General features: G+C 34.6%; 7 protein-coding genes across 7 annotated transcripts; 3 read left to right on the plus strand and 4 right to left on the minus strand.

Moving 5' to 3' along the window:
• Nucleotides 1-1,103: 1,103 nt before the first annotated feature.
• LOC105210414 (inositol polyphosphate 5-phosphatase E) lies at nucleotides 1,104-5,898 on the minus strand. Its single transcript, XM_011181347.3, has 5 exons — nucleotides 3,815-5,898; nucleotides 3,622-3,750; nucleotides 2,879-3,536; nucleotides 1,731-1,984; nucleotides 1,104-1,669 (listed from the first exon to the last, which is right to left on the minus strand). The coding sequence occupies exons 1-5, from the start codon at nucleotides 5,032-5,034 to the stop codon at nucleotides 1,561-1,563; spliced, it is 2,370 nt and encodes a 789-aa protein (XP_011179649.1). The 5' UTR covers nucleotides 5,035-5,898; the 3' UTR covers nucleotides 1,104-1,560.
• Nucleotides 5,899-6,203: 305 nt separating this feature from the next.
• On the plus strand, nucleotides 6,204-9,029 carry LOC105210412 (general transcription and DNA repair factor IIH helicase subunit XPB). Its single transcript, XM_011181344.3, has 4 exons — nucleotides 6,204-6,362; nucleotides 6,466-6,973; nucleotides 7,038-8,373; nucleotides 8,435-9,029. Exons 1-4 carry the CDS (start codon nucleotides 6,311-6,313, stop codon nucleotides 8,975-8,977), a joined length of 2,439 nt encoding a protein of 812 aa, XP_011179646.1. The 5' UTR covers nucleotides 6,204-6,310; the 3' UTR covers nucleotides 8,978-9,029.
• Nucleotides 9,022-11,048, minus strand: LOC105210413 (microspherule protein 1). The gene is made up of 4 exons (XM_011181345.3): nucleotides 10,745-11,048; nucleotides 9,977-10,682; nucleotides 9,277-9,912; nucleotides 9,022-9,215 (listed from the first exon to the last, which is right to left on the minus strand). The coding sequence occupies exons 1-4, from the start codon at nucleotides 10,912-10,914 to the stop codon at nucleotides 9,123-9,125; spliced, it is 1,605 nt and encodes a 534-aa protein (XP_011179647.1). The 5' UTR covers nucleotides 10,915-11,048; the 3' UTR covers nucleotides 9,022-9,122.
• Nucleotides 11,049-11,804: 756 nt separating this feature from the next.
• LOC105210411 (uncharacterized) lies at nucleotides 11,805-14,032 on the plus strand. Its single transcript, XM_011181343.3, has 4 exons — nucleotides 11,805-11,909; nucleotides 12,074-13,378; nucleotides 13,445-13,555; nucleotides 13,613-14,032. Exons 1-4 carry the CDS (start codon nucleotides 11,905-11,907, stop codon nucleotides 13,731-13,733), a joined length of 1,542 nt encoding a protein of 513 aa, XP_011179645.1. The 5' UTR covers nucleotides 11,805-11,904; the 3' UTR covers nucleotides 13,734-14,032.
• A 1,577-nt stretch (nucleotides 14,033-15,609) lies between these two features.
• On the minus strand, nucleotides 15,610-18,127 carry LOC105210410 (zinc finger CCCH domain-containing protein 3). The gene is made up of 4 exons (XM_011181342.3): nucleotides 17,253-18,127; nucleotides 16,592-17,185; nucleotides 16,331-16,526; nucleotides 15,610-16,266 (listed from the first exon to the last, which is right to left on the minus strand). The coding sequence occupies exons 1-4, from the start codon at nucleotides 17,987-17,989 to the stop codon at nucleotides 15,904-15,906; spliced, it is 1,890 nt and encodes a 629-aa protein (XP_011179644.1). The 5' UTR covers nucleotides 17,990-18,127; the 3' UTR covers nucleotides 15,610-15,903.
• A 138-nt stretch (nucleotides 18,128-18,265) lies between these two features.
• LOC105210408 (60S ribosomal protein L14) lies at nucleotides 18,266-19,567 on the plus strand. Its single transcript, XM_011181339.3, has 4 exons — nucleotides 18,266-18,295; nucleotides 18,565-18,666; nucleotides 18,870-19,064; nucleotides 19,277-19,567. Exons 1-4 carry the CDS (start codon nucleotides 18,293-18,295, stop codon nucleotides 19,475-19,477), a joined length of 501 nt encoding a protein of 166 aa, XP_011179641.2. The 5' UTR covers nucleotides 18,266-18,292; the 3' UTR covers nucleotides 19,478-19,567.
• Nucleotides 19,568-19,749: 182 nt separating this feature from the next.
• Nucleotides 19,750-21,654, minus strand: LOC105210409 (LETM1 domain-containing protein 1). Its single transcript, XM_011181340.3, has 4 exons — nucleotides 21,362-21,654; nucleotides 20,779-21,285; nucleotides 20,434-20,722; nucleotides 19,750-20,364 (listed from the first exon to the last, which is right to left on the minus strand). Exons 1-4 carry the CDS (start codon nucleotides 21,475-21,477, stop codon nucleotides 20,032-20,034), a joined length of 1,245 nt encoding a protein of 414 aa, XP_011179642.1. The 5' UTR covers nucleotides 21,478-21,654; the 3' UTR covers nucleotides 19,750-20,031.
• Between the last annotated feature and the right edge of the window lie 2,071 nt (nucleotides 21,655-23,725).

Below are 23,725 nucleotides of genomic sequence, written 5' to 3' on the forward strand. Positions count from 1 at the left end.
TTTTTCGATTAAAAATACTCAATTATTTAAATATATTTTATGAAATTTTATTAGAAGCATTAAAAATAAGAGTAAAAATCACAATCATCAGTATATAACATAGTAGATAGATACTACACAACACAAATAAAATCAACAATTTTCATTTTTAAAACAACAAATACATAAATATAACAATTATTGCAAAGCAAATATAAATAGTATCATAAATATAAATTATGAATATAACAAATAAAGATATTGTTTTTTTTAAAGATGTTTGTCTTTGGTTTTAGTTTACGAGATTTACTGTTAGCGTATTTTATGCTTATTATATTAGAGTTAAGCATATTGTATAGTATATAGTATTAAGGATAGGCAACAAAGCATTGTTTCATAAAGCACTTCGTTTTCACTAATTTTGATCATATCATATAATAATAGATAGTTTATTTTATTTTAGCTTAGTAAAATAATTATGTTGTAAAAACTGCAGACAACCGCTTAATTGAGTCAACTAGCAAAGCTGTATAGAGAGACCTTGTTAATTGATAATTGAGTTAATTAACAAAGCTGTATAAAGAGAGTTTGTTAATTGATAATTGAGTCAATTAGCAAAGCTGTATAGGGAGAGCATGCTAATTGACGCAATTAAGCTGCTGTTAAGCTGCCTTAATTATCGTTTTTTTATTGTAAACAACTAAAATTATTGAATGAATTGACTAGAATGTTAAATGAGTTGCATGGCTGTAAGCTTTTAAAAGCTCAATTACAAAAGTAACATCAACTTTTAATATTCGAGTATTATTATTAAATATTTGAGTATTATTTTTTTTATAGTATAGTTGTATAAATATTTGTTGTTAGTATATGTATGTAAATGTATAAATTTTATGCTATTTTGCTTAGCTGTTAAAGTGCAGCTAGCATTTTATTATAATTAAAGTATGTAGTACCTAAATATTTTTTTTATATGAAAATGAGTATGTAGCATTTCAAAAGGTACTGTTATTACTAAGCATTATGAACACACAACTACGAAAGCACGTGTTTTGTTTACAAACAGCTGCATAAAGTTGACAGCCGGACTAGAATAGTTATTTTAAACTTTAAATATTTCGATTTTAATATAAATTTGTTTATATGCCAAAAACTCTATTGTTAACACAAATCACTAGTTAAACTTATTTTATAAACAATATAATAAATATTTTTTTCAACAAAAAACAATTAAAGTGGAAACAGCGTCATTTATAGTTAAGGCAAGTGTACAATTGTGCATTATTTAGTGCTTTAGTTGTCATTTCAGTTGATACAATGTCTTTGTTAATGTGCTTATTTCAGTTTTTTTTTATTCGCTAATTTGCTACTTATTTACTATGCTTATATCTAAAGTTAATTTTTCTTTGGTTTAAATGACTAGTCACTGTAACTTAGTAGCTGGTGCATATAACTAAAAATTTAAGCTAAAATTTCTTTTTCTTCACTTTATAACTTAAATATATCGCAGCTGACTATTTTAATTAACGGTATTTGAGTATTTATATACACAAATTTTAAAGCCTCCAAACATAAAGCACATTATTGTATAGCACATACTGCAGATGAACCTGAATATTGATTATTTAAGCGTCTTTTCATGCCTTCCAAATAAATATCACGATTGAATAGACCAGCCGCCAAGGGAATGCTGCATAAAATAACATTATAAATGTAATACAACAACAACAATTAAAGAAAAGAATACTTACGAGTCGGTGCCCGCGCGTATTTGTGTCTTAAACAACGCCCACACCGGTTTGTGATCCGAAGTGGTGATGGATGGCACAGAATCATAGAGCAAACACTGCACATAAGGCTGTGGTGCATTAGTACCTGTTGTCAGCGCGCTACCACGACGTACGCCCAAACCTTGCGACTGTCTAAACTTGTAGAGAATACGATCGGTGTATGCGGGAGCGCGTTGTTTGGATGATGTATCGAAATGCTGGGTACCAGGATCGTACTGAAATTGACAAAAAAAAAATATTAATATAAAAATTAACAAAAAAAAATAATAAAAAATAATATAAGTATAAGAATTAAAAAAATATATATATTAATATAAAAATTAACAAAAAAAAACCAAAAAATAATATAAGTATAAAAATTAAAAAAAATATAAATATAAAAATTAACAAAAAAAAACTAAAAATAATATAAATATAAAAATTAACAAAAAAAAAATAAAAAATAATATAAATATAAAAATTAACAAAAAAAAAATAAAAATTAATAAAAAAAACCAAAAAATTATATAAGTATAAAAAATTAAAAAAAAATATAAATATAAAAATTATCAAAAAAATAAAAAATTATATAAATATAAAGCTTAAAAAAAATATGAAAAAAAATAAAAAAATATAAAAATTAACAAAAAATAATATAAATATAGAAATTAAAAAAAAATATAAATATAAAAATTAACAAAAAAATAGAAATATAAAAATTAACAAAAAAAAACAAAAAATAATATAAATATAAAAATTAACAAAAAAAAATAAAAAATAATATAAATATAAAAATCAACAAAAAAAATAAAAATAATTTAAAAATGAACAAAAAAACCAAAAAATAATATAAATATAAAAATTATCAAAAAAAAAATAAAAAATGATATAAATATAAAAATTAACAAAAATAAATAAAAAAAATATAAATATAAAAATTAAAAAAAATTAACAAAAAAACCAAAAAATAATATAAATATAAAAATTTACAAAAAATAAATAAAAAATAATATAAATATGAAAATTAAACAAAAAAAAAATAATAAAAATAGTATAAAAATTAACAATAACAAAAATAATGTAAATATACAATTTCCAAGCAATATAGCTTCCCAAACACTCTAACACACCTTATATGTGGGTGGAAATGTTATATTCGCCTCCATGAAACCACGAAAAGCAGCGCCATCTGCCAAAACTGAGGATAATTGATCGGTATGCATATAACCGTGTGGCAAGTGCGAGGGTAATGGAAATTTCGTATTTTGTATCCATTCCAAGAGTTTTTCACGCGGTTCACCAAGCCGAAAATTGAGGTCACCACACCAAAAAACATTATCGAAATTCTGCGTTACATCTTTGTTTTTATGACGTAGATTTAGATTTTTTGGCAAGTCAAGCGCATGTATGATGCGTTTCACATCGGACACCCGCTCTTTGACTTTCTGCTGGTGAGCCGTTAAATGTGATGTAACGAATAGCATTGATGTGCCGAAGATACAGAAGGATATAGCAACGGCGCCTTTCGTACGAAAAGCCGTGCCGGTGCGCACCGAAAAGGAAGCATCCTCAGGCGCTGAGCAATACCAAATCAGATCGCGACGCATATAGATAGCCAAATGCAGTGTGCCCAAATTAGTTGAATAGAAGAGTACATGTGTTGGTCCGAGGGTCTCTTGTATTGTCACTTCCCATTCAAAACGATCGGGACTGGATTCTTGTGTGCCCATGGCAACAACATCGGGCACATGCTCCACCGTCATTGGCAGTACGAAGTCATTCATTTGTCTGCAAGTGAGAGTGGTTCAAATAAATTTCGGAAATTTGAAAAAAGGAAAGAAAAGTCTATAGAAAAAAATAATAGATTTATTACTTTGGTGGATTTTGTCCATTCATATTCCATGTGCCTACGAAGATGGTGATTTCTTTATTGGGTAAGATGCGATCCAATTCTGCAGGTCCCAGCAGTGCTGAAGATCCCATGTGACCCTCCATAAAACTCCTGTTTGTAATAGGTTACAATCATAATATTATAATGAACAATTCAAATATTCAACTCACATTACCTTTCACGCGCTTTATCCGTTGGTATTAAGCTGAGGACTTGTGCACTTAACAGCGCACGTCGCGCTAAACCCACTTGGCTGGACTGTAGTCGTTGCATTTGTATATTTTCATGTGAACTGAAACGCATATTTTCGGCTTCGTGCGCTTCCAATTCCCTAGCTATGTCTGGCTGGATGGCAATATTTGGCGAAGACATATGTTGTGGTGTGGTGGCCCGTTTTATGGTGTTGCCTTGAGCATCGTTTATTTTAGGCTCTAATGGTGGTAGCTCTTTACCAGGTGGATACAGTTTCAGTCGCAAGCGTGAACGGCATGCCGAAACTGCTAATGGACGTATTGGACCGCTGGAGTTTGCACCATCATTGTTATATGTTGGCACTTGTTCACTTTGGCCACTTTTCAGTGATACATTTGATGGACTACTATGCGAAGATGTAAACATCACCTTGGATGTGACTGGCGATTCAGGTGCACTGGAACATTCTGTTAAATTCACTCTTGCTATATTATTTGTCAAATTAGCATCGCCTTTTGGCAATTGCATGGACGAATTTTCATCGGATGACTGTAGTGAAACCGATGTATTATCGATAAAACTCCAACATAGCGTTTGACTGTTGCGTTTGAGTGTCGTATTGGCTGGATCTGGTATTGAATTGTAACGTACTGTTACTGGCGGTGTCATGGGTTTCTTTTCTGCTTTGCAACACAAACTAAACTGGTGACTAAAACGATTATGATTCGGTGAACGATATTTTGCTGTCTTTCGGAGCACCACTTCAGCAGCGCCACTATCGCTTTGTGACCCATCGGTGCTACGCCTACGCGCATGTGAATTTGATTTTGATGCATTACTATTGTATGATTTTCCCAGGTAATTGCCACCAGCAGGTAACGTTTTACTCTTAGCTGTTGATGCATCATTGTTACTTTTTATACCATTTAGTTTTTGCGGAGAGATAGGTGAACGCTGACGCTCAGCCGAACACTTAGCGAATGTCACATCATGACTAGTGCCATCGAAGTAACTTCCACATGCGGATGATGGACGCAAATGGTCAGTTGATGCTTCAAGTTTCTTAGAATCGCCATCTCGTGGATGTGGCTCAATTTTACTGGACCGCTTTGTGAGAAATCCCAAAATTGATAAGTGTTTGTGTGGTAAACGTGGACTAGAATTAGCGCTTTCGACGCGCTCTTCACTATTGCATTCCTGCATTGTCAATATTGACTCTTGTATCTTTATGAAATGTGATTTAACGTTATATCTAGTTTAGTTTTATGTTTTGTTGTTTATGAGTATAATTCCATTTTCTATTTGCGCATTAGATAAATTAAACTGGTCACTTAAATGTTTAATTCTAATTCAATCAAGGCAATTCATTCATTGAGGAACAAGCGTACAATGCATTCTTGCAGATTATATTACTTCTGATTTCTTATTCAAATTGACGGTTTACTTAAGTTGTTTAAACTTATACTTGTATGTACATATCTATGTACAAATATTTGATTTCTGCATCCAATTCAAAGCCGATTCGCTTTCATAAGCACATATTCAAATTTTTTAAATCATTAATAATTTGTCTTATTTTGTGTAGCATTTCTTTTTAACTATTTTTCATACGGCCAGCGCTAAATAACAGTCGTTTCCAGTGCACCTATAAGTCCATCTTTTACAACGTGCCACCAGAAAATCAATACATTATACACAACAAAACGTATATAGTATTCGTTTATAAACTGGAGAAATTACAGCTTAGAAACCTCAATTAAACACCTGCTGCTTTCAACTTTTTAGTGTTTAACGTAGAATATATAATTTTGTTTTTTAAAACCCCTGCACCAACCAATATTCTTTTATTTCTTCCAACCATAAATTTTAATTACATTTTGTACTTTTTTTATATAAGCTCACAACATCCGTATCACTTTGACAGCAACATTCAGTGGTTGCCAATTTTTTGTACTTCATTTCTAAAGTTGCCACACGTTTGTTTTTTAACAGAACACTCTTTATTTTAGAGTTTTCCCAATTGGAATTACCTCCGGACACCAGAGAATGTGTAATACACATAAATGCATATACATCGCAGAATTGTCAGATAAATGAGCATGACTGATCATGCACATGTTCTTAAAAATTTGTTCAAAGAAATAAATATATTTTTGTTGGTTCGATCGCTGTTCAATGACTTAAAGAACCGATGAAGAGGTGTACTATAGGTATATTTGATATGTGCAAAGTAAAAAACTGCAGGTGAATTCGATATATTCGATATAAAGTAACAGAGATATTTCGGAAATAAACGGCATGCAAGTGGCATTGTGAATACCAATTGGCGATCTAACAAGATCATCTGGTCACCTTTTCTCTTTTGACATCTGTTTTTATTATGGTTGCCAAGAATTCAATTTGTTGTAAAGCCATCTGAGCCGACTAAACATTTTACTAGGATACATTCTGTTGTGAAATTTGTACAAAATTGGAAATAATGGGTCCACCTAAGAAATCAAAAAAGGATAGATTTCCCGGGGATAAATTTGGTAAGACAATGGTTATAATATTTTGTATATCTTTAATGTCTAACTTTTTAGTAAGACAATAGTTATAATCTTTTGTATATGTTTAATGTCTGACTCTTTTCAGGCAAAAAGCGTCGTGCTGAAGATGAAGCTTTCACTCAACTGGTAGAAGATGGTGACTCCTTGGCTTCTGATGGCGTTGCTGAGTTAGATGGAGTGCCAGTGGCCGCTTCTAAAAATGTTGAAACAAACGACGATGGCATTATGACGGACGAGTATGGTGCCAAGGATTATCGTGCACAAATGGAACTCAAGTCTGATCATACAAATAGACCTTTGTGGGTTGCGCCAAATGGACATGTGTTTTTGGAGTCGTTTTCACCAGTTTATAAGCATGCACATGACTTTTTAATCGCCATTTCTGAGCCTGTTTGCCGACCAGAACACATACACGAATACAAATTGACAGCTTACAGTTTATATGCAGCCGTTTCTGTAGGCTTACAAACACACGATATAGTTGAATATCTGAAGCGTTTAAGTAAAACATCAATTCCAGAGGGTATCATTGAGTTTATAAAACTATGTACATTGTCTTATGGAAAAGTGAAACTGGTGCTAAAACACAACAGGTATGTGTATAATATTTAAAAATAATGATTTAATGTGGGAATAACATTAATATATTAAAAATAGGTATTTTATTGAGTCACCACATCCCGATATATTACAAAAACTATTGAAAGATCCAGTCATACAACAATGTCGCTTAAAACGCGAAGAAGGCGATGCTTTCATCCAGGGCACATTGGAAGGCAAAGCGATCACACAATTCGGCACGAAATTGCCGCCAGGTGAAACCCCAGCCACAACAACTAATAATAGTAATGACCCCGCGGCGCCTGCTGCACCTGGCACGGCCGCTGCAACCAATCCAGATGGCACTACTGTAGTACCAGAAGACATTACAAACTTCTATGATAAAATCGACAATGAGGAAGAAGACGAGGATGAGGCTAATTTGAAAACAGTGTCCTTTGAAGTGAATCAAGAAAAAATCGAAGTCATACAGAAACGTTGCATTGAAATTGAACATCCCTTACTGGCTGAATACGATTTTCGTAACGATACACATAATCCCGATATAAATATAGATTTGAAACCAGCTGCGGTGCTGCGTCCTTATCAAGAGAAAAGTTTGCGCAAAATGTTTGGTAACGGTCGTGCCAGATCCGGTGTGATTGTGTTACCTTGCGGTGCTGGTAAGTCACTTGTTGGCGTGACAGCCTGTTGTACCGTACGTAAGCGCGCTCTGGTACTTTGCAACAGTGGTGTTTCGGTGGAGCAATGGAAACAGCAATTTAAAATGTGGTCCACAGCGGATGACAGTATGATTTGTCGCTTCACATCTGAGGCTAAAGACAAGCCTATGGGCTGTGGTATACTGGTGACAACTTACTCAATGATAACACACACACAGAAGCGTTCATGGGAAGCAGAGCAAACTATGCGTTGGCTACAAGAACAGGAATGGGGTATTATGGTGCTCGATGAAGTACACACGATACCGGCGAAAATGTTCAGACGCGTTTTGACAATTGTACAATCCCATTGTAAATTGGGTCTCACAGCTACACTTTTGCGTGAGGATGACAAAATCGCCGATTTGAATTTCCTCATTGGACCGAAATTGTATGAAGCGAATTGGTTGGAATTGCAGAAGAAGGGTTACATTGCCCGCGTACAGTGCGCTGAAGTATGGTGTCCCATGTCACCGGAATTTTATCGCGAATATCTTACAACAAAAACATCGAAGAAAATGTTGTTGTATGTGATGAACCCATCCAAGTTTCGTAGTTGTCAGTTCCTTATAAGATATCATGAAAAACGTGGTGACAAAACAATTGTGTTTTCGGATAATGTGTTTGCGCTGAAGCATTATGCTATAAAAATGAATAAACCCTTCATTTATGGACCTACCTCACAAAATGAGCGAATTCAGATTTTGCAGAATTTCAAATTCAATCAAAAGGTAAAATTATTATTATTTTTTAATATTTTTCATGTTCACTTTAACTTCTGCTTGCTCCTAGGTCAACACAATTTTCGTGTCAAAAGTGGCCGATACAAGTTTTGACTTGCCCGAGGCTAATGTGCTGATTCAGATATCCTCACATGGTGGTTCGCGTCGTCAAGAAGCGCAACGTCTGGGACGTATTCTGCGTGCTAAGAAGGGTGCAATTGCAGAGGAATACAACGCCTTCTTCTATACACTCGTTTCGCAGGACACCATGGAAATGAGCTACTCACGCAAACGTCAAAGATTCTTGGTGAATCAAGGCTACAGTTATAAAGTGATCACGCATTTGAGTGGCATGGACACTGATCCGGATCTAATGTATAAGACACGCGAAGAACAATCTCAACTTTTGCAGCAAGTGCTGTCGGCATCAGATCTCGATTGCGAGGACGAAAAAGTGCCAGGTGAGCCCGGTTATCGACCTGGTGGTGGACCTGCATCTAAACGTGCTGGCGGCCTGAGTTCAATGTCGGGCGGTGACGACGCCATCTACTATGAACAGCGCAGGCGCAATGCAGGCTCAGTACATCCACTTTTCAAGAAATTTAGAGGTTAAGCGTGATATACGAAAAATTTAAATACAACTAATCACAACTAAAATTTTAAAATTTTGTAACTTTTTTGTGTATTTAAAATTCACAAAACGGGGAAATTACATTGGGCTCTTATACATAACTACTCGAAAATGTGTTACAACAACACTAATTTAGTGCCGCCGTTGTCTTGGCGCTCTCATGTCTTATAGCGTTTATGAGCTCATAGTTAACCAAAAACACGAAACGTAAGCTGCAAATCTGGAAAGAAATATTTTTTAAAATTAAATTTGACACAAAAAACTTTAAATTTCCAATTTACCTCCACCACACAATTGTTAGCGAGTCGCGTCTTATTCCCCGTTAACAAGGGCACGCCATCAATGAAAATCGGTCTTTTGCCTTCATTCGCAATGAAGAAATCACCATTGCTGCGCAGTTTAATTGTGCCCTGACGACGCGATATTTTACAAGCGGGGCCTTCTAAAGATAGATCGATATCGACGTGTGAGTCCTCAACAAAGCGCCCAAAAGTAATCTCCTTCGATCTCATTAAATAACGCACCAAGCGACCTCTAAGCACTGCGAGCGTCTGACCATCAAATTCTGGTGGCGCAACACCCGTAACAGAGTCCACTAACACATTCCAACGGCTTAACTCATTTTCCAACAGACGTATCTCACGCTTATTTTGTCGATCCGTTAGGGCCAGTTCAATCTCTAGCGCCTCATCTCGTTGATCATTCAGCTCGGCATCTAGAATAAGATCTTCAGCATCCGAAAAGCTTAATGGTTGATCGCTCATATGTAGCGGCTTGACCACTTGATCGGGCAGTAACTGATACTGTTTCATCATTTGCCAATGATTCTGTAAGGATTTGGCTGTACGTGCACTATAAAACACGGAGGCATTTTTCTCCAACAATTCCTGGAACTGCTCTAGTTTTGGACTGTCAGTCTATAAAAAAAATTAAATTAAGTTATATACAGATTCAATAATAATATAAATTTCTCCAACTCACACTCTTAATAGTTCCCAAAAATTCTTCTTCTTGTACACTAAACAGTGCTTTGCTTTGTACGGACTCCACCAGCTCGGGATGTAGATTTCGCATAGCCGCTACTGCGATACGTGAAATCGCGGGTTCATATAATAAGGAAAACCAACGAGATTGTAATTCCTGTAAAGTGAACTTGCAAGAGAATTTGACGCCACGGTGTACCATACGCAAGTCATTCGTTTGTTGTATACCAATAATTAAAGCCAAATCGTCAATTGGTTTCCAACGCCCCAAGTCCTTTGTAGTAATTTGACTTGGAGGACGGCCGGTTTTTTTCGATTTCTTATTATTGGATCGTGGTGGACGCCGTTTGTCCGCGACATGTGTGGCTAATGCACGTTCCATTGAGGGTGAAGTTTGTTTCACTGTAGTCGGATGAACTGGTGGCAGTGGCGTAGTTGCACCACTTAAAGATATATTGCCGTTGTTGGTGTTTGATGTAGATAACGGCGTTGGCGTTTCTCTAACAAAAGTTGAAACTTCTAAACTGCTGCTGGCAGGCGTAGGTGCTTGCAAAATTGCTGTTGACAATGATTGCGTCTGCGCGGAGGTTTGTGAAGTAGTACGCTGTCGTCCCACTTTGGGTTCACCTCTAGACTGTGGAAATCCAATGCTGTATTCTACAATTTCGTCGTCAAAACGTTTGCGCTTAATTGAACGAGAGGAGCTATGAATAGAAAATATTAACTTATTTATTTTTATTGATTCGATTTCTATTGAAACATTTACCTTCTACGTTTTTGGTCATTCTGCAGTTCTATTGGCAAATTCTGCAATGGCGTCGCTGTAGCTGAAATTGTATTTGATGTTGTTGTTGTTGTAGTAGCAGGCGCAGACAAATGACTTTTTTCTTTAGTTTTTTGCGCACTAGCCTTGGTAGGCGTTGCATTTGTATCCATGGTGATCACTGATTCAAAAACTCCAAGCCTACTACGTCAAATTTCAAATTTTTCCAATAGTGATTATAGTAGCAAAATTATTTTTCGTCAACAAGCAACACAGAATTCTGAAAAGTAGGAATTGACAATAAAAAAAATAATATTTTGACAGATGCCTGTGCTGCCATTTGTGCTTCATACTAAGGCTACGTTTGGAGCAGGTTAATTTTATTAAATGATTTCGTATTTATGTTAACAAATTAAATAAAACAATTAACTTTGCCAAAATAATAAGTTAATTCTGCAGGATTAGAGATATTAGCTGGATATCATAATTTTCACTGTTGCGAACTGTTTAATCTTTTTTTGTTATGAAACACAAGGAATGATTACCTAATTTCGCTATGCTATTTTGAAGCTTAATATTTTATGCAAATAATATAATGAAAGCTCAGTCTATACAATTTAGTTTAAATTCTGTAGTATAATATTAAAAAAATATTAAAAAATATATATAAAAAAATATAATATAAAAATATATACATTAATGTACACATTATTTTTCCCAATAATTTTATTAAAACTTTTCTTAAAATCCTTTGTATGTATGAGGCAAATTAGTCACAAATAAGCGTTATAATATTTTTAAAATAAAATAATTAATTTAACATTAATGTATACATTATTTTCCCCTATAATTGTACTAAAACTTTTCTTAAAATCCTTTGTATGTATGAGTCAAATTATTCACAATAAGCGTTATAATATTGTTAAAATAAAATAATTCATAAAAGTTTCGGTGCTTAACTAAAAAATATTTATATTACTATTTTTAACAAAATTAAATTAAATAGTAATATTTAGACATCTGGCAATATTGTGATAGCTTCGATGACTGATGAAATGTAAATGATTTTTTATTTATTTTTATTCAGTGAAAATAGTAATTCTTACAAGAAAATCATTATTTAGTAAAGTAAAAGCTAAAGTGATCGAGGTCCAATAAGTGAGATGAGGTGAGCATTGCCACAGCATAATTGTGGCTCAAAAATGTGTATATAAAATATGTAAAAGTGTGTATGAAGTGCAGCAAAACACAAAAACGCTGATTAATCGATTAACAATGCAAAATGAAAACATTCCCATAATAATTAATAATTTTTTTTTTAAACACATCTAGTTTGCAAATGGAGAGTCCATTGACGGACAGCAAAATGGATATATCAGATGCTACAACATCGCAAGGCTCAGCAGGTGTATCGCCACTTGGGGAAGATGACGATCCGGATGCTACTCAATCGCCAACACACAGCAATCATAACATACACCAAGTACTCATAAAAGATACAACTATTGTATCGAATAGCACAATGAAGGAGTTAGATGTTGAAGTTACATCGAATCTGGATAACAGATTAGTACGGCCAGACGCGCTGTCGCTAGAGCTAATACCGCAACGGCAAAGTATTGCACGCACTATTACTGAGAGCCACCCATTGATGTCGCCCACGGGTTCTGAAAATGAACACAGCTCAGCGAATTCCGTAACGATGCATAATGATTTGAAACGCAACAATTTTCCCGATGTGGTACCGCAATACGAACATGTGCAGACGCCGCTACAGACCAATACCGTAATTGAACGGAATGCATTAAATAATATACGCGGCGGTATCACTAACGCACCAGCTCCTGCGCACAATAAGCTAGCTTATTTACGCGCGCATAGTCCTGATCTTTTGAGCAGTGAATCCGAAGCAGACGTATCACAGTATCACGCTACAGTTGAGGCCAACTTTCAAACGGTGGCACTCTTACCTACAGTAGGTAATGAGCCACACAAAAATACGCGTCGTATTAGAAAATCTAATACAAACGGTGGTAATGGCGGTGATGACATCTCATCATTGGATTCAATTTCAAATCACAGTTTTGACGATGATGAAGATATCGAACATAATTTGGCTTCACTTAGCCCATCAAGTTCACTGATTGACGGTTTGGATGATGATGATAGTGATGATGGCGGTGTTGCAGGCTGTATAGACGATGAGGATGATTATCCTGAAGCAGTTACTCCTACACCACATTTACAATCAATGGCTTTAACGAGCAATACAGAAGGTGCAACCGATCAATTGCCGCAATATTCTGCAGCCGAAGAAAGACGTGACTCCAGAAATTGGCAAAAGATCACTCTACCCGATGGTCGTACCAGAGAAATCGATATGCGCGTGATCGAGCCTTATAAACGTGTGCTCTCACATGGTGGTTACCTGCAGGCTGGTGGACATAATGCGATTGTCATATTTTGTGCCTGCCATCTGCCGGATCGTTCGCGTGCTGATTACAACTACGTAATGGATAATCTCTTTCTGTATGTGATTAAAACATTGGAACAATTGGTGACAGAAGACTATGTGCTCATCTATTTGCATGGTGGCACTAGTCGACGTAATGTGCCGCCATTTCCATGGTTAAAAAAGTAAGCAAATACTCTCGGAATTGAAAATTAATGCATTGTAAACTAATTTTATTTTTATTTTTACAGATGCTATCAGCTTTTAGATCGCCGTTTAAGAAAAAGTCTGAAAAACATGTATTTAGTGCATCCAACATTCTGGATCAAATCCATTGTATGGATGACTCGTCCCTTTGTTAGGTAATTAATATAAATAAAAATATGTAATTTCTTGTTTAAATATTATTTTGTTTACAGCGCGAAATTCTGGCGCAAATTGGTTTATGTGAAATCGCTGGATGAACTTGCCAAGCATGTGATTGTGGAGAAAGCTGCCATACCGGAGAAGGTCAAACAGTATGATGCGCGACATAATTAAAATAAAGTGCTTACACTTGGCTTGGCTCTGCATCACAATTAGTGCAATAGGCAAACAAATACAACAACAATAACAACAAAAAAGCAAGAACACAGCGAAGTTTCTACGCACCTTCTTCCCTTCCCTTAGTTAATGCATTCCTTAAACATTTCCTTTTTAAATATTTTTAAATTATGTGCTATTTATCTGTATCTGGTATACAGATTTTATAAATTTTATTCATGCTATACTCGCGCTATGTCTAATACTAAAAAAATATTTTTCACAACATACTCGCATTCAAACATACACACACGTCATTAGTTTTGTCTTTTAATTGTTCTCTTGAAACGTTCACGATCTCAAATTTGTTTACTCTATGTAGTATTGTGATATTTTCGCATTTATTCGCTTCTTCGTTCTACACATTTCACCGACTTTAGCAGACATACTGATATATATAAATGAAAAGCAATATGAATGATTGCACTCCTTAGGATAGTATAAATTTACTGTATGTATATGTAAGTGTATCAGCCACTCGTTTACAAATGCTTATGTTTATACTTTCACAACGTGTTAACGTTTAAGGCAAATGCAAGATTTAATTATACAAAAGAAATTATGCATAAATAATCATATACTATATATATGTAGGTAAAAAAAAGAATATGTACATCGAATATTTTGTAGACTTGTATGTAACTGTACTGAAAAGTAAGCAGCACACAGCTCGTGCAACGATCATTTGTTTTTGGTGCAAAACTGTAAGCACTTAGTAAGCTGGCTAAAAAAAAACAACTATTTATGTATGTATGTACAATGCTCTGTGGCTTTTTGGTTTCTGTAGTATTAGTAATATAAACCATAACAATATATGTATGTATATCGTTTAATGCCTTTTCATATTTACATACATATCGTACGCTAATAACAAAAGGGGACGAAAAAAAAACTATAAAAAGTAGTAAAAGTATTAAAACAGCTGCTAATGCATACATGATTCAATTTTATTTCAAAAAAATCGCAAATTGTGTACTCGTGTGTGCAACAACAACAAGAATTTACGTAAAAAAATTGTCTTAATTTCATTAATTATAAATTTTGCTTATAGAAAATTTTTAATATTTTTTTATATTAAAAATATTAGATACATTTTTTCGTTTAATATAAAAAAATGCGAAATTAATTTTTTTTTAGTTTTTAAATTTTTTTTTATTAACAATTTATAGTTTGAGCTTTACGAGCTTGTCATCAATTCTCTGTAGAAACACACAACATAAAATTAAAAACAAATATAAACACTTTATGTTAAGACATTTACAACAACATTACAAAAATGCGCCCCCACTGAGTTCAGTTGTTACTAAGCGTGCGTAATTTTTCAACTCATTTATATTTATTAAAAAAAAAAAAATTATGCTCATATCAAAAAAATATGTTAATCTCATATACATAAATCAAGTCTCATACAACCATTACTGTTATTATCTTAATTTATTAGTTGAAAAAAATATATAATCAGTGCAACCTCATACCACCAACTTTGCAACATGAAAAAAAAACTTTCTACTTGTTACCTAAACCCACATATTTTTCTAGTTGTAAGCAAAAATGTATGCAAAAACAAAAAAATACAATCGAAAAAAAAAACAAAAAACATTAAGCTATTGACAGTGTAAAAGGAAATGTAACGCTTTAGAAACTTTATAAACTTTGGATTTTGTGTACTGCATATGCTATATAAATATATACATACATACATACATACATACATACATATATGTCTAAGCATTCCCAGACTAATTTGATATACAACAAACACACGCTGAGTATTTACTTAAAATTAAATAAATATATAAAATAGTAAAAATTATAATCACTCAAATAAATCTATAAATACCTTATTGATATTATGATACGCAATATTTGAAAACAACACAACTTGTTTATATTTTATTTTGGCTCACAGCGCTAGAAACGCGTCACAATTTTGTATATGACACATATGATTTTTTTATTGATATATTTTACAGTTAACACACAGTATAAGAGAGAAAAAATGGTGAAAAAAACGGCGCTTTAGGTCATTCAGTATTAAATTCGCAGTGTCTTGCTTGTAAAAGAGCAAAATTCCAATGTGTCTACCCAGCTATACAGTAAGTAATTTAATATTTCGCTTATTTCAGTTTTACAAGAGCGGTATGAAGGCAGGCAATGCGCCCACTTTGGGACGCACAAATGCCGAAGGCATTTCATCATCAGAATCAGATGCTTCTGTATGTGTGTCAATCGCTTCATCTTCAACGCTTTCATCCTTCAACGTCATATCACATGTTGTTGCATTTGCGTTTGGTGATTTATCAATGAAATAACGCTGTGCTACACCCGTACTCGCTTGTGTGGCTTGAATATTATTCACTGCTTTTTTTGGCTGTTTCGTTGGCTCATTTAAAAGTTTTCGTTTACGATTCTTGCAATACACACAATTCACTAATTCACAGTTTCCTTTACGCTCGTATTCGGGACACACGAATTCATGACGCTTGTTGCACTAATTGGAAAATATTTCGCATTACAGAAATTGACAAAAACATACATTTTATTCACACATTTACCTGTTCCGCTAATTTACAATAACCGCGTAGGAAATCCTGGCATATGTCTGCGTTAACGCTAAGCTTTTTGTGTAAATATGGGCAGTCCGTGCGTACGCAAACACCCTGTAGAAAGAATTTACAAACTGGCATTTTTGCCAGCGAGACGTTATGTGAAAGTAAACAATCTGTGTTGTGGCATTCACTGCGCAGAAATCTGCAACAAAATTTATTTTCATTAAATTTAAATTTAATTAAAAATTAAACAAAAATTATACAAACCTTGGGCAAATGGTAACTTGCTTTTTATCATGCACTTTGTTGCACTTGCCTCTTTCGTGCGCTATACATTTGCCTATGCGTTGGTAAATGGCACATGGTATATTGGTTTTCACGAAACGACGCGTGAGCAACTGCAGACTGCGATTCTTCGCTGTATTTAAGTGCGCCAAGGCCAAATGGTTACGTGTACGCACGAATACGTTTTGCGTGGTGGAAGCTATATAGGTTAAGCCACCAATGTCTATGCGCTGGCGCTGTCTTTGTGCGGGTATTGTACACTTTGTGGTATCCGTTACGCTGTCCTTGCTTGTAGGTGCAATGCGCGTCAGTTTGAAACCATGCTTATCTAATACAAATTTTGTGCCATGCACAAATAGCACACGATCGTATGCTGTTTTGCTAGGTTTTTGTATTGTATTTTTATTGGAATTGGATTTTACGCCTATAGAGGCTACACTTGTTGGTACCAATTGATTTGATGAGGTGCTAGCATCTTTTCTTTGTAATTTGTTGCGTGTTGACCTATAGAGCACACCGTTGATGTTAATCATTTGTAATTTTTTGTTGATAGACGGTGACCGCAACTTCGAGGAGCTGTAAGACACAAATAAATATATTTATATAAAAAAAAACCGTTATTATCAATTTGATTCACACTTACGTTAAAGCATTTTTTGTTTCCGAAGTGGAACGTTGTAGCGCATAGCGCGCAACAAAACTTTTCCGTTTTACTTTTACACCTGATGTTTTTATGGCAGGCAAACCGAGACGTCGATCAAGTTTGTACTTTCCTTGAGTGCTTTTAGGGGAGGCGGGTGTGATATTATGTAATAAGTTAGCAGTTGGAGTTATATGCGTTCTTCTTACTAATTTTTTACTACTTAAACGTATGAGAGGTGATGGCGCAGGCATAACAACTTTTTTAATAACAGCTGGTTCGCGAACAATTTTTGTGCGCGATTTGGTAATAATTTTTTGTTTTATGTCCTTGCTTATTGGTGCCATATTCAAACTGGCATTTACAACAGGTTTTTCTACTTCCTGATCGGATTCATCACATAAGTCAATAATATCACCATGTAAGAGTAATTTTTTTGTTTGATTTGATTTGTTCGAAGAATTGTTTGTGCTTAAATTCACATCCTTTGATACATAATTTAGTTGCAACTTTTGTTGTTCAAGAAGTTTATTATTGAAAAAGTTAGGATTCATATGTATTGCTGGCGGACGATAAACACCCAGAAACAATGGATTTATGTGAGCACCCGTAGTTATTGTTTTGCTTATTACTGGATTTGCAGCGCCATTCGCCATTGGTTTTACTTGTTTGTTAAAATGTGGATTAATATATATAGTTCTCGATGAAGAACCATACGTTTTTTCCGTGAATTGAGGCATATTAAAAACATATAATGAGTTCTAATATGTTTATTATTAAATATACAAAACACTTTTGTACAAGAAAAAGCTGAATAACACAAAATTCCAAATAAATATCTGACATTTCTGACAAACGAATGTTCCCACCTGTATGAATTTATTTGATAAACAAAGTGTGCCCCAGTTTTGCAAATCTGCCGTATAACAACTCTGAACTGTCATCACTGTTCTTCTTTTGTAGTTACAGTTCAGTGTAAGAATCCATGTTGAATCTGTCTTATTTGTAGAAACGCAACCAAGTTTCTTTCTTTCCGGTTAACCATGGTAAGGAGACATCATAATTTCTCTTCTCGTTTAATGTTTTAATAAAAGTGTGAATAAAATGTGAACAATCAATATATGGTGCATGGATACTTAGTGTACGAGAATTCACATTAATTTACATTTATTGTTGAAACTTTTTGTGTGTGAAAATTGCAATTGCGAAACGACTTCACGTGGTGGTAGTACCATTTACATGCTAACTGTCATATGGAAACGTGGAGTCACGACAACTTATATGATTTGCTAATACTTATTGTATTTCTTTACAGCCTTTCCAGAGGTTTGTACAGACTGGCCGCATAGCCAAATGCTCAGCGGGACCCTTGAAGGGCCGCCTAGTTGCCATTGTTGATGTTATAGATCAAACACGGGTTAGTGAATGAAATATGATTTCGATATTGTACAAAGAGTATGCAAATGATGATACGGTTCACGATAGGAAGTGCCAACTGATACATAACTGAAGCTATTTACAACCCTAACTGAAAGCATAAACTCTAGTACAATATCGAATATAATTTATTATATTATCATATGAACATAATATTAAAAAAACAAATTCTACATATTACAGGTGCTCGTCGATGGTCCCTTGACCGGTGTACCACGTCAGGAATACAGATTGAGTAATCTGCATCTGACCAAATACCGCATCAAGTTCCCCTTCACTGCCCCTACACGTATTGTGCGTAAAGCATGGAAGGACAGCGACATGAAAGCCCAATGGAAGGCTAGCCCGTGGTCGGCAAGGTCACAGAATATTTGCAAGGTAATTTTAAATCATTAACAACAATAATGCTTCTTTTAAGTGTTCAAAGTATTCGTGACTTTATCATGATGATAATGAATATTCTTGATAGGAATTGCCGGCTGATACATATATGAAGCTATTTTACAAATTTTCTGAAAAATATAATACCAAACTAAATTGTGAAAATTTTGGCATTTTGTTTAATAATATTTTTTTTATTCTGTTTTTAGCGCTCCCACTTGAACGATTTCGACCGTTTTAAGCTGCGTTATGCCAAGCGTCAACGTAACAAGTTGCTTACCATTGCCTTCAACACACTGAAGAAGCGTACCAAGTCTGACGGTACAGAGCGTAAATTGAAGAAGGACAAGCGCGAGCGCATCCGTGAATTGAAGGCGCAAGGTGTGAAGAAGGGTGCTGCTAAAAAGTAAACACCATTTTTAACTTTTCAGCTTAGTATACTCGTGTACTAGTTGACTACTTTTCGGAGGAAAATAAAGTTATTTTATAGGAATAAAGAATTTTGGTGTCTCATTTCGTTGTACAGGGTCCTATGTAGGGAACATTTTAGTGCGCTATTTTTTTTATAATCATTATTGTCTCCCTGTAGTTGTATACGATTAAAAAATGTTTTAATTGGGTGATTAGCAATTAGTTTCTGAACTTCCTTGTGCATTTCAATGGATTCAGGTTAAGAACAATATTTAAACTGTGCAGTATTCATATTTATTATGAAAATAGGTGAATTACTAAATTTTTATTTAGCTGAACGGAAACAATGGAACTAATATGTACTAGTGTAATTCGTAACAAAATACGAAATATTTTGATGTGTATGAACAATAAAATAACTTAAAAAGAGTGATATGAAAGCTTCTTCCTGGCACTTTGATAACATTTATGTTTTTCCTTTCGAATTTTCCATACTTCCGTCTTTGTCTTCAAGTGTGCTTTGGATCACAATCAGCAGCTTTGATTTAATCTTCTAACTCTTGTCGTAAATTAAGTGCCAATTATTTGGATGGTTATAGCCCAATAGCACTGGCAGGTACAGGAACATGCTTATATGCTGTTCTTCGAGTGATGTAGAAATTTTTATCCAATTACGTAGCCATGCTATCATTTCTTCATTGCTAAGATTGGTGGGATTGAGTCCACGTATATAGCAAGCACGTCGAATACCATCCGGATGCATGTTATGAACATTTCCTTCGCGTACAATAGCCAAATCCATGCTGTGTACCAGATACGCATGCTCAGAAAGGTGATAACGTCTGAACAATGGCGTTGGGACGCCATGTAGTTGGCACAGCAATTTCTACAAAAATGAAATAATCACAATAAAATGGCAAGAAATATGGAGGAAACCATGAACAAAAATACTCACAACTTGCTTCCTACTTAAAGAGAGCAGATCGTACGGTGGTTGGGCAAAAATGTCCTTAACCTTGAGCAACGACTCTACACTGGGTAGAAAGCCACTACCCAACATGCCCAGTAGGTGTTGCAGTTCTTGGTGACTTTCATGTTTCTTTGCTTCTTTTAGTTTCGATTGTAGAATTCTGAAAACGGCTTTATTATTTCTAAGACGTTTTTGCAATGCCGCCTGTTGGAACTCCGCGCGCTGTTGTAAGGTCCAGAAATGTGAGCATAGGAATTGCTGTGGAAAAGCAAAACTAAAAACAAAATTAATGAAAGCGCATTATGTTTTATATATTTATAATATACATACATTAACGGCATCGCTACGTAGCCGACAAGCGGCAGTGCGACAACAATTAACGCAGGCGCAACTTTCATCATATCGCGTGGCATCTGCATGTAGAGCTCAAGTTCCTTACGATTGAGCGCTTTCAGTCCCATTGGTGAATTATTTGCAATACGTGCTATCTTTAGATAAGATTTCATATCGTTGTAGAAGTCCATGACGCCATCAACATAAGTGCGATATAATTTCATGGCCGATGGAAAGTTTTTCTCCAACAATTTTTCATAGTTTTTGATATAATCGAAAAAATGTTTAAACATATAGCCTTCGACGTTTTCTCTTGACAGTCGCTGCGAAGATGATTTCGTGACATCCTTTGCGGGTGGTGGCCATTTCGACCAACTTTGTGTATCTTCCGATTCTTCAATTTTAGTTGGTTTATGCTTTGGTTCTGTGGGATACACTTTAGGCGGCACGATAGGTGGAAGTTGTGTTTTCTTATCGGCAGCGTGTTTCTCCGTTGCACCATTACTAATATTTAAATATTAGATTGTTGAAAATTTTTCCATTTAAATGTGAAATCGATGTGAGAATTAGTGTTACTTACCTTCGTTCCCGTATAAGTATGGCTAGAGGGGTTGCATACTGTTGCCGCTGCAGTGTAAATGCACTACTTTGGGTGAGATAAGCCGGTCGGCGCAAAAGGCGTAGCGCAAGGGCCATCCCTTTAATTTGATTGTACCTCGTGCTACTTGATTGGTTTCATGCGGAAGATATGAGCTGTGGCTTAGCCACTTAATAGATAAAGCACTTTGACCCAGTAAAAACAGAACAAATATGAATGCTTGAAAAATACCGTCCTATTGAGTAATGTGAATAGCAAAATGTCAAAACAAAAATAAAAACAAACAACTGGGAAACAAAAATGGGAAATGTCAAAATTGCTAGGATTTGAATAACACTGTGGTCGAAAAAAATGTGCACCATTCTTTTAAGTGTCACTTTCAGTTTAGTTTGACCGGGAAAATACAGCATTGTGTAATGAAATAGAGCATGTACATTAAAATGTAAATTTTGGGTAATAGTCGTTTTTATTAAAATTTTTGAGAAATTGTTTTGTAGATTTCGAAATTGATTACGGTTAACATAATTATTAGGTCTACAACTTTGTTTCCGCCGTTTTTTTTTTTGTAAATTTAAGTTTTTTTTTTGTATAAAAAATGATGAGTCTCAGCCGCACTTTTCTTGGAATTAAAAAAAGAAAACAAAATTTCCCGCAAATGTCGAGAATTCGGCTCAAAAAATGACATTTTCAGTTGAGAATAAGTTTGGGATGCAAATATTTTGACGCAAATGTCCAAGATCGATATAAAAACAAAAATCGATTTAATCGACCAGTGCTTGACACTAGAGACATCTATTGGAAAATGGCGGAAGCAAAGTTGTAGACCTATTTTGGCCTAAATTGGTCGTGTTGATAATTTATAAGACTTTTTTTTGAGTTCAATATATTCATTTGTTGATAACATTAAGGGGTTAGAGGTAGTCGGGATTTTCAAAAATTCAATTTTTTAGGTGTGTAATATCTTAAAACTATTCTATGAAAATTTGAAGTTGATCCGATAATTACTTTTCGAGTTGTTAGACCAATAACAAAGAGAGCTCGGGCACTCCCCTTACGCGAGTGTGAAACTTTAAATGCATTTTCCTCAAAACTATTTTTTTTGAACGGTTATCGACTGTAACTCGAAAACCGCTCAGTAAATTTTAATGAAATTTATATAAAATATTTAATGAATTTTATAAACAGATAATCCTGGGCCTGATCGAAGTTTTCTTTGATTTTCAAAAACTTCGATTTGTTAAGACCAATGTTAATTTTTTCCCAAAACTCTAGAAAAAAAATTTACTGGAGCCGCCATTTTGTTAATTTTTGAAAAAAAAACAGCTTTGATCAGACCCAGGATTATCTATTTATAAAACAAAATTTTCTTATCGGATTGATTTTAGATGAATCTCCAAGGACTTATGATTGTCACCGCAAGGACCTTTTTTTGGAACTGAGTCAACACAAGCGGATATAACTTTGGACTTCGAGTCAAAACATTGTGCTATAGTGCCATATAATTACTTATTTAAAATAACATGATTTAAAAAAGCAAAAAAAGCAAAAAAAAAAAAAATATTGCAAATTCTCATTCACTTTTCGTGTCTCTGAAGGGGTTAGGGGTAGACCCCTTAATAAAGAATAAACCCAGAAAAACCGTTAACTTCGGCTGTACCGAAGCTAATATACCCTTCACAGGTGCATTTCTTTTAGTAACTTAGAAAAAGTGAGTAAAAAAAAAGAAAACATTTTACTAATTCTTTTTAGTCGGGTTTTTTGCTAGAAACATTAAGGTTATATAGTTAACCGATCTGAACAATTTCTTCGGAGATTATATTATTACCTTAAGCAGTAATCCATGTCAAATTTCGTGAAGATACCACGTCAAATGCGAAAATTTTCCATACAAGCCCTTGATTCCGATCGTTCAGTTTGTATGGCAGCTATACGATATAGTGAACCGATCTGAACAATTTTTTCGGAGATTGAATTATTTCTATGAACAATAACTCACACCAAATTTCGTGAAAATATTTAGTAAAATGCGAAAGTTTTCCATACAAGCCCTTGATTCCAATCGTTCGGTTTGTATGGCAGCTATATGATATAGTGGTCCGATATCGTCAGTTCCGACAAATGAGCAGCTTCTTGAAGAGAAAATAACATCTGCAAATTTTCAAAACGATATCTTAAAAACTGAAGGACTTGTTCGTATATATACAGACAGACAGACGGACGGACGGACATGGCTAAATCGACTCAGTTCAACATACTGATCATTTATATATATACTTTATAGCGCCTCCGGCGCTTCCTTCTGGGTGTTACAAACATCGTGACAAACTTAATATACCCTGTTAAGGG

The sequence above is a fragment of the Zeugodacus cucurbitae genome, chromosome 4 (genome assembly GCF_028554725.1).
Source record: "Zeugodacus cucurbitae isolate PBARC_wt_2022May chromosome 4, idZeuCucr1.2, whole genome shotgun sequence".
NCBI classification, from domain to species: Eukaryota; Metazoa; Arthropoda; class Insecta; order Diptera; family Tephritidae; genus Zeugodacus; species Zeugodacus cucurbitae.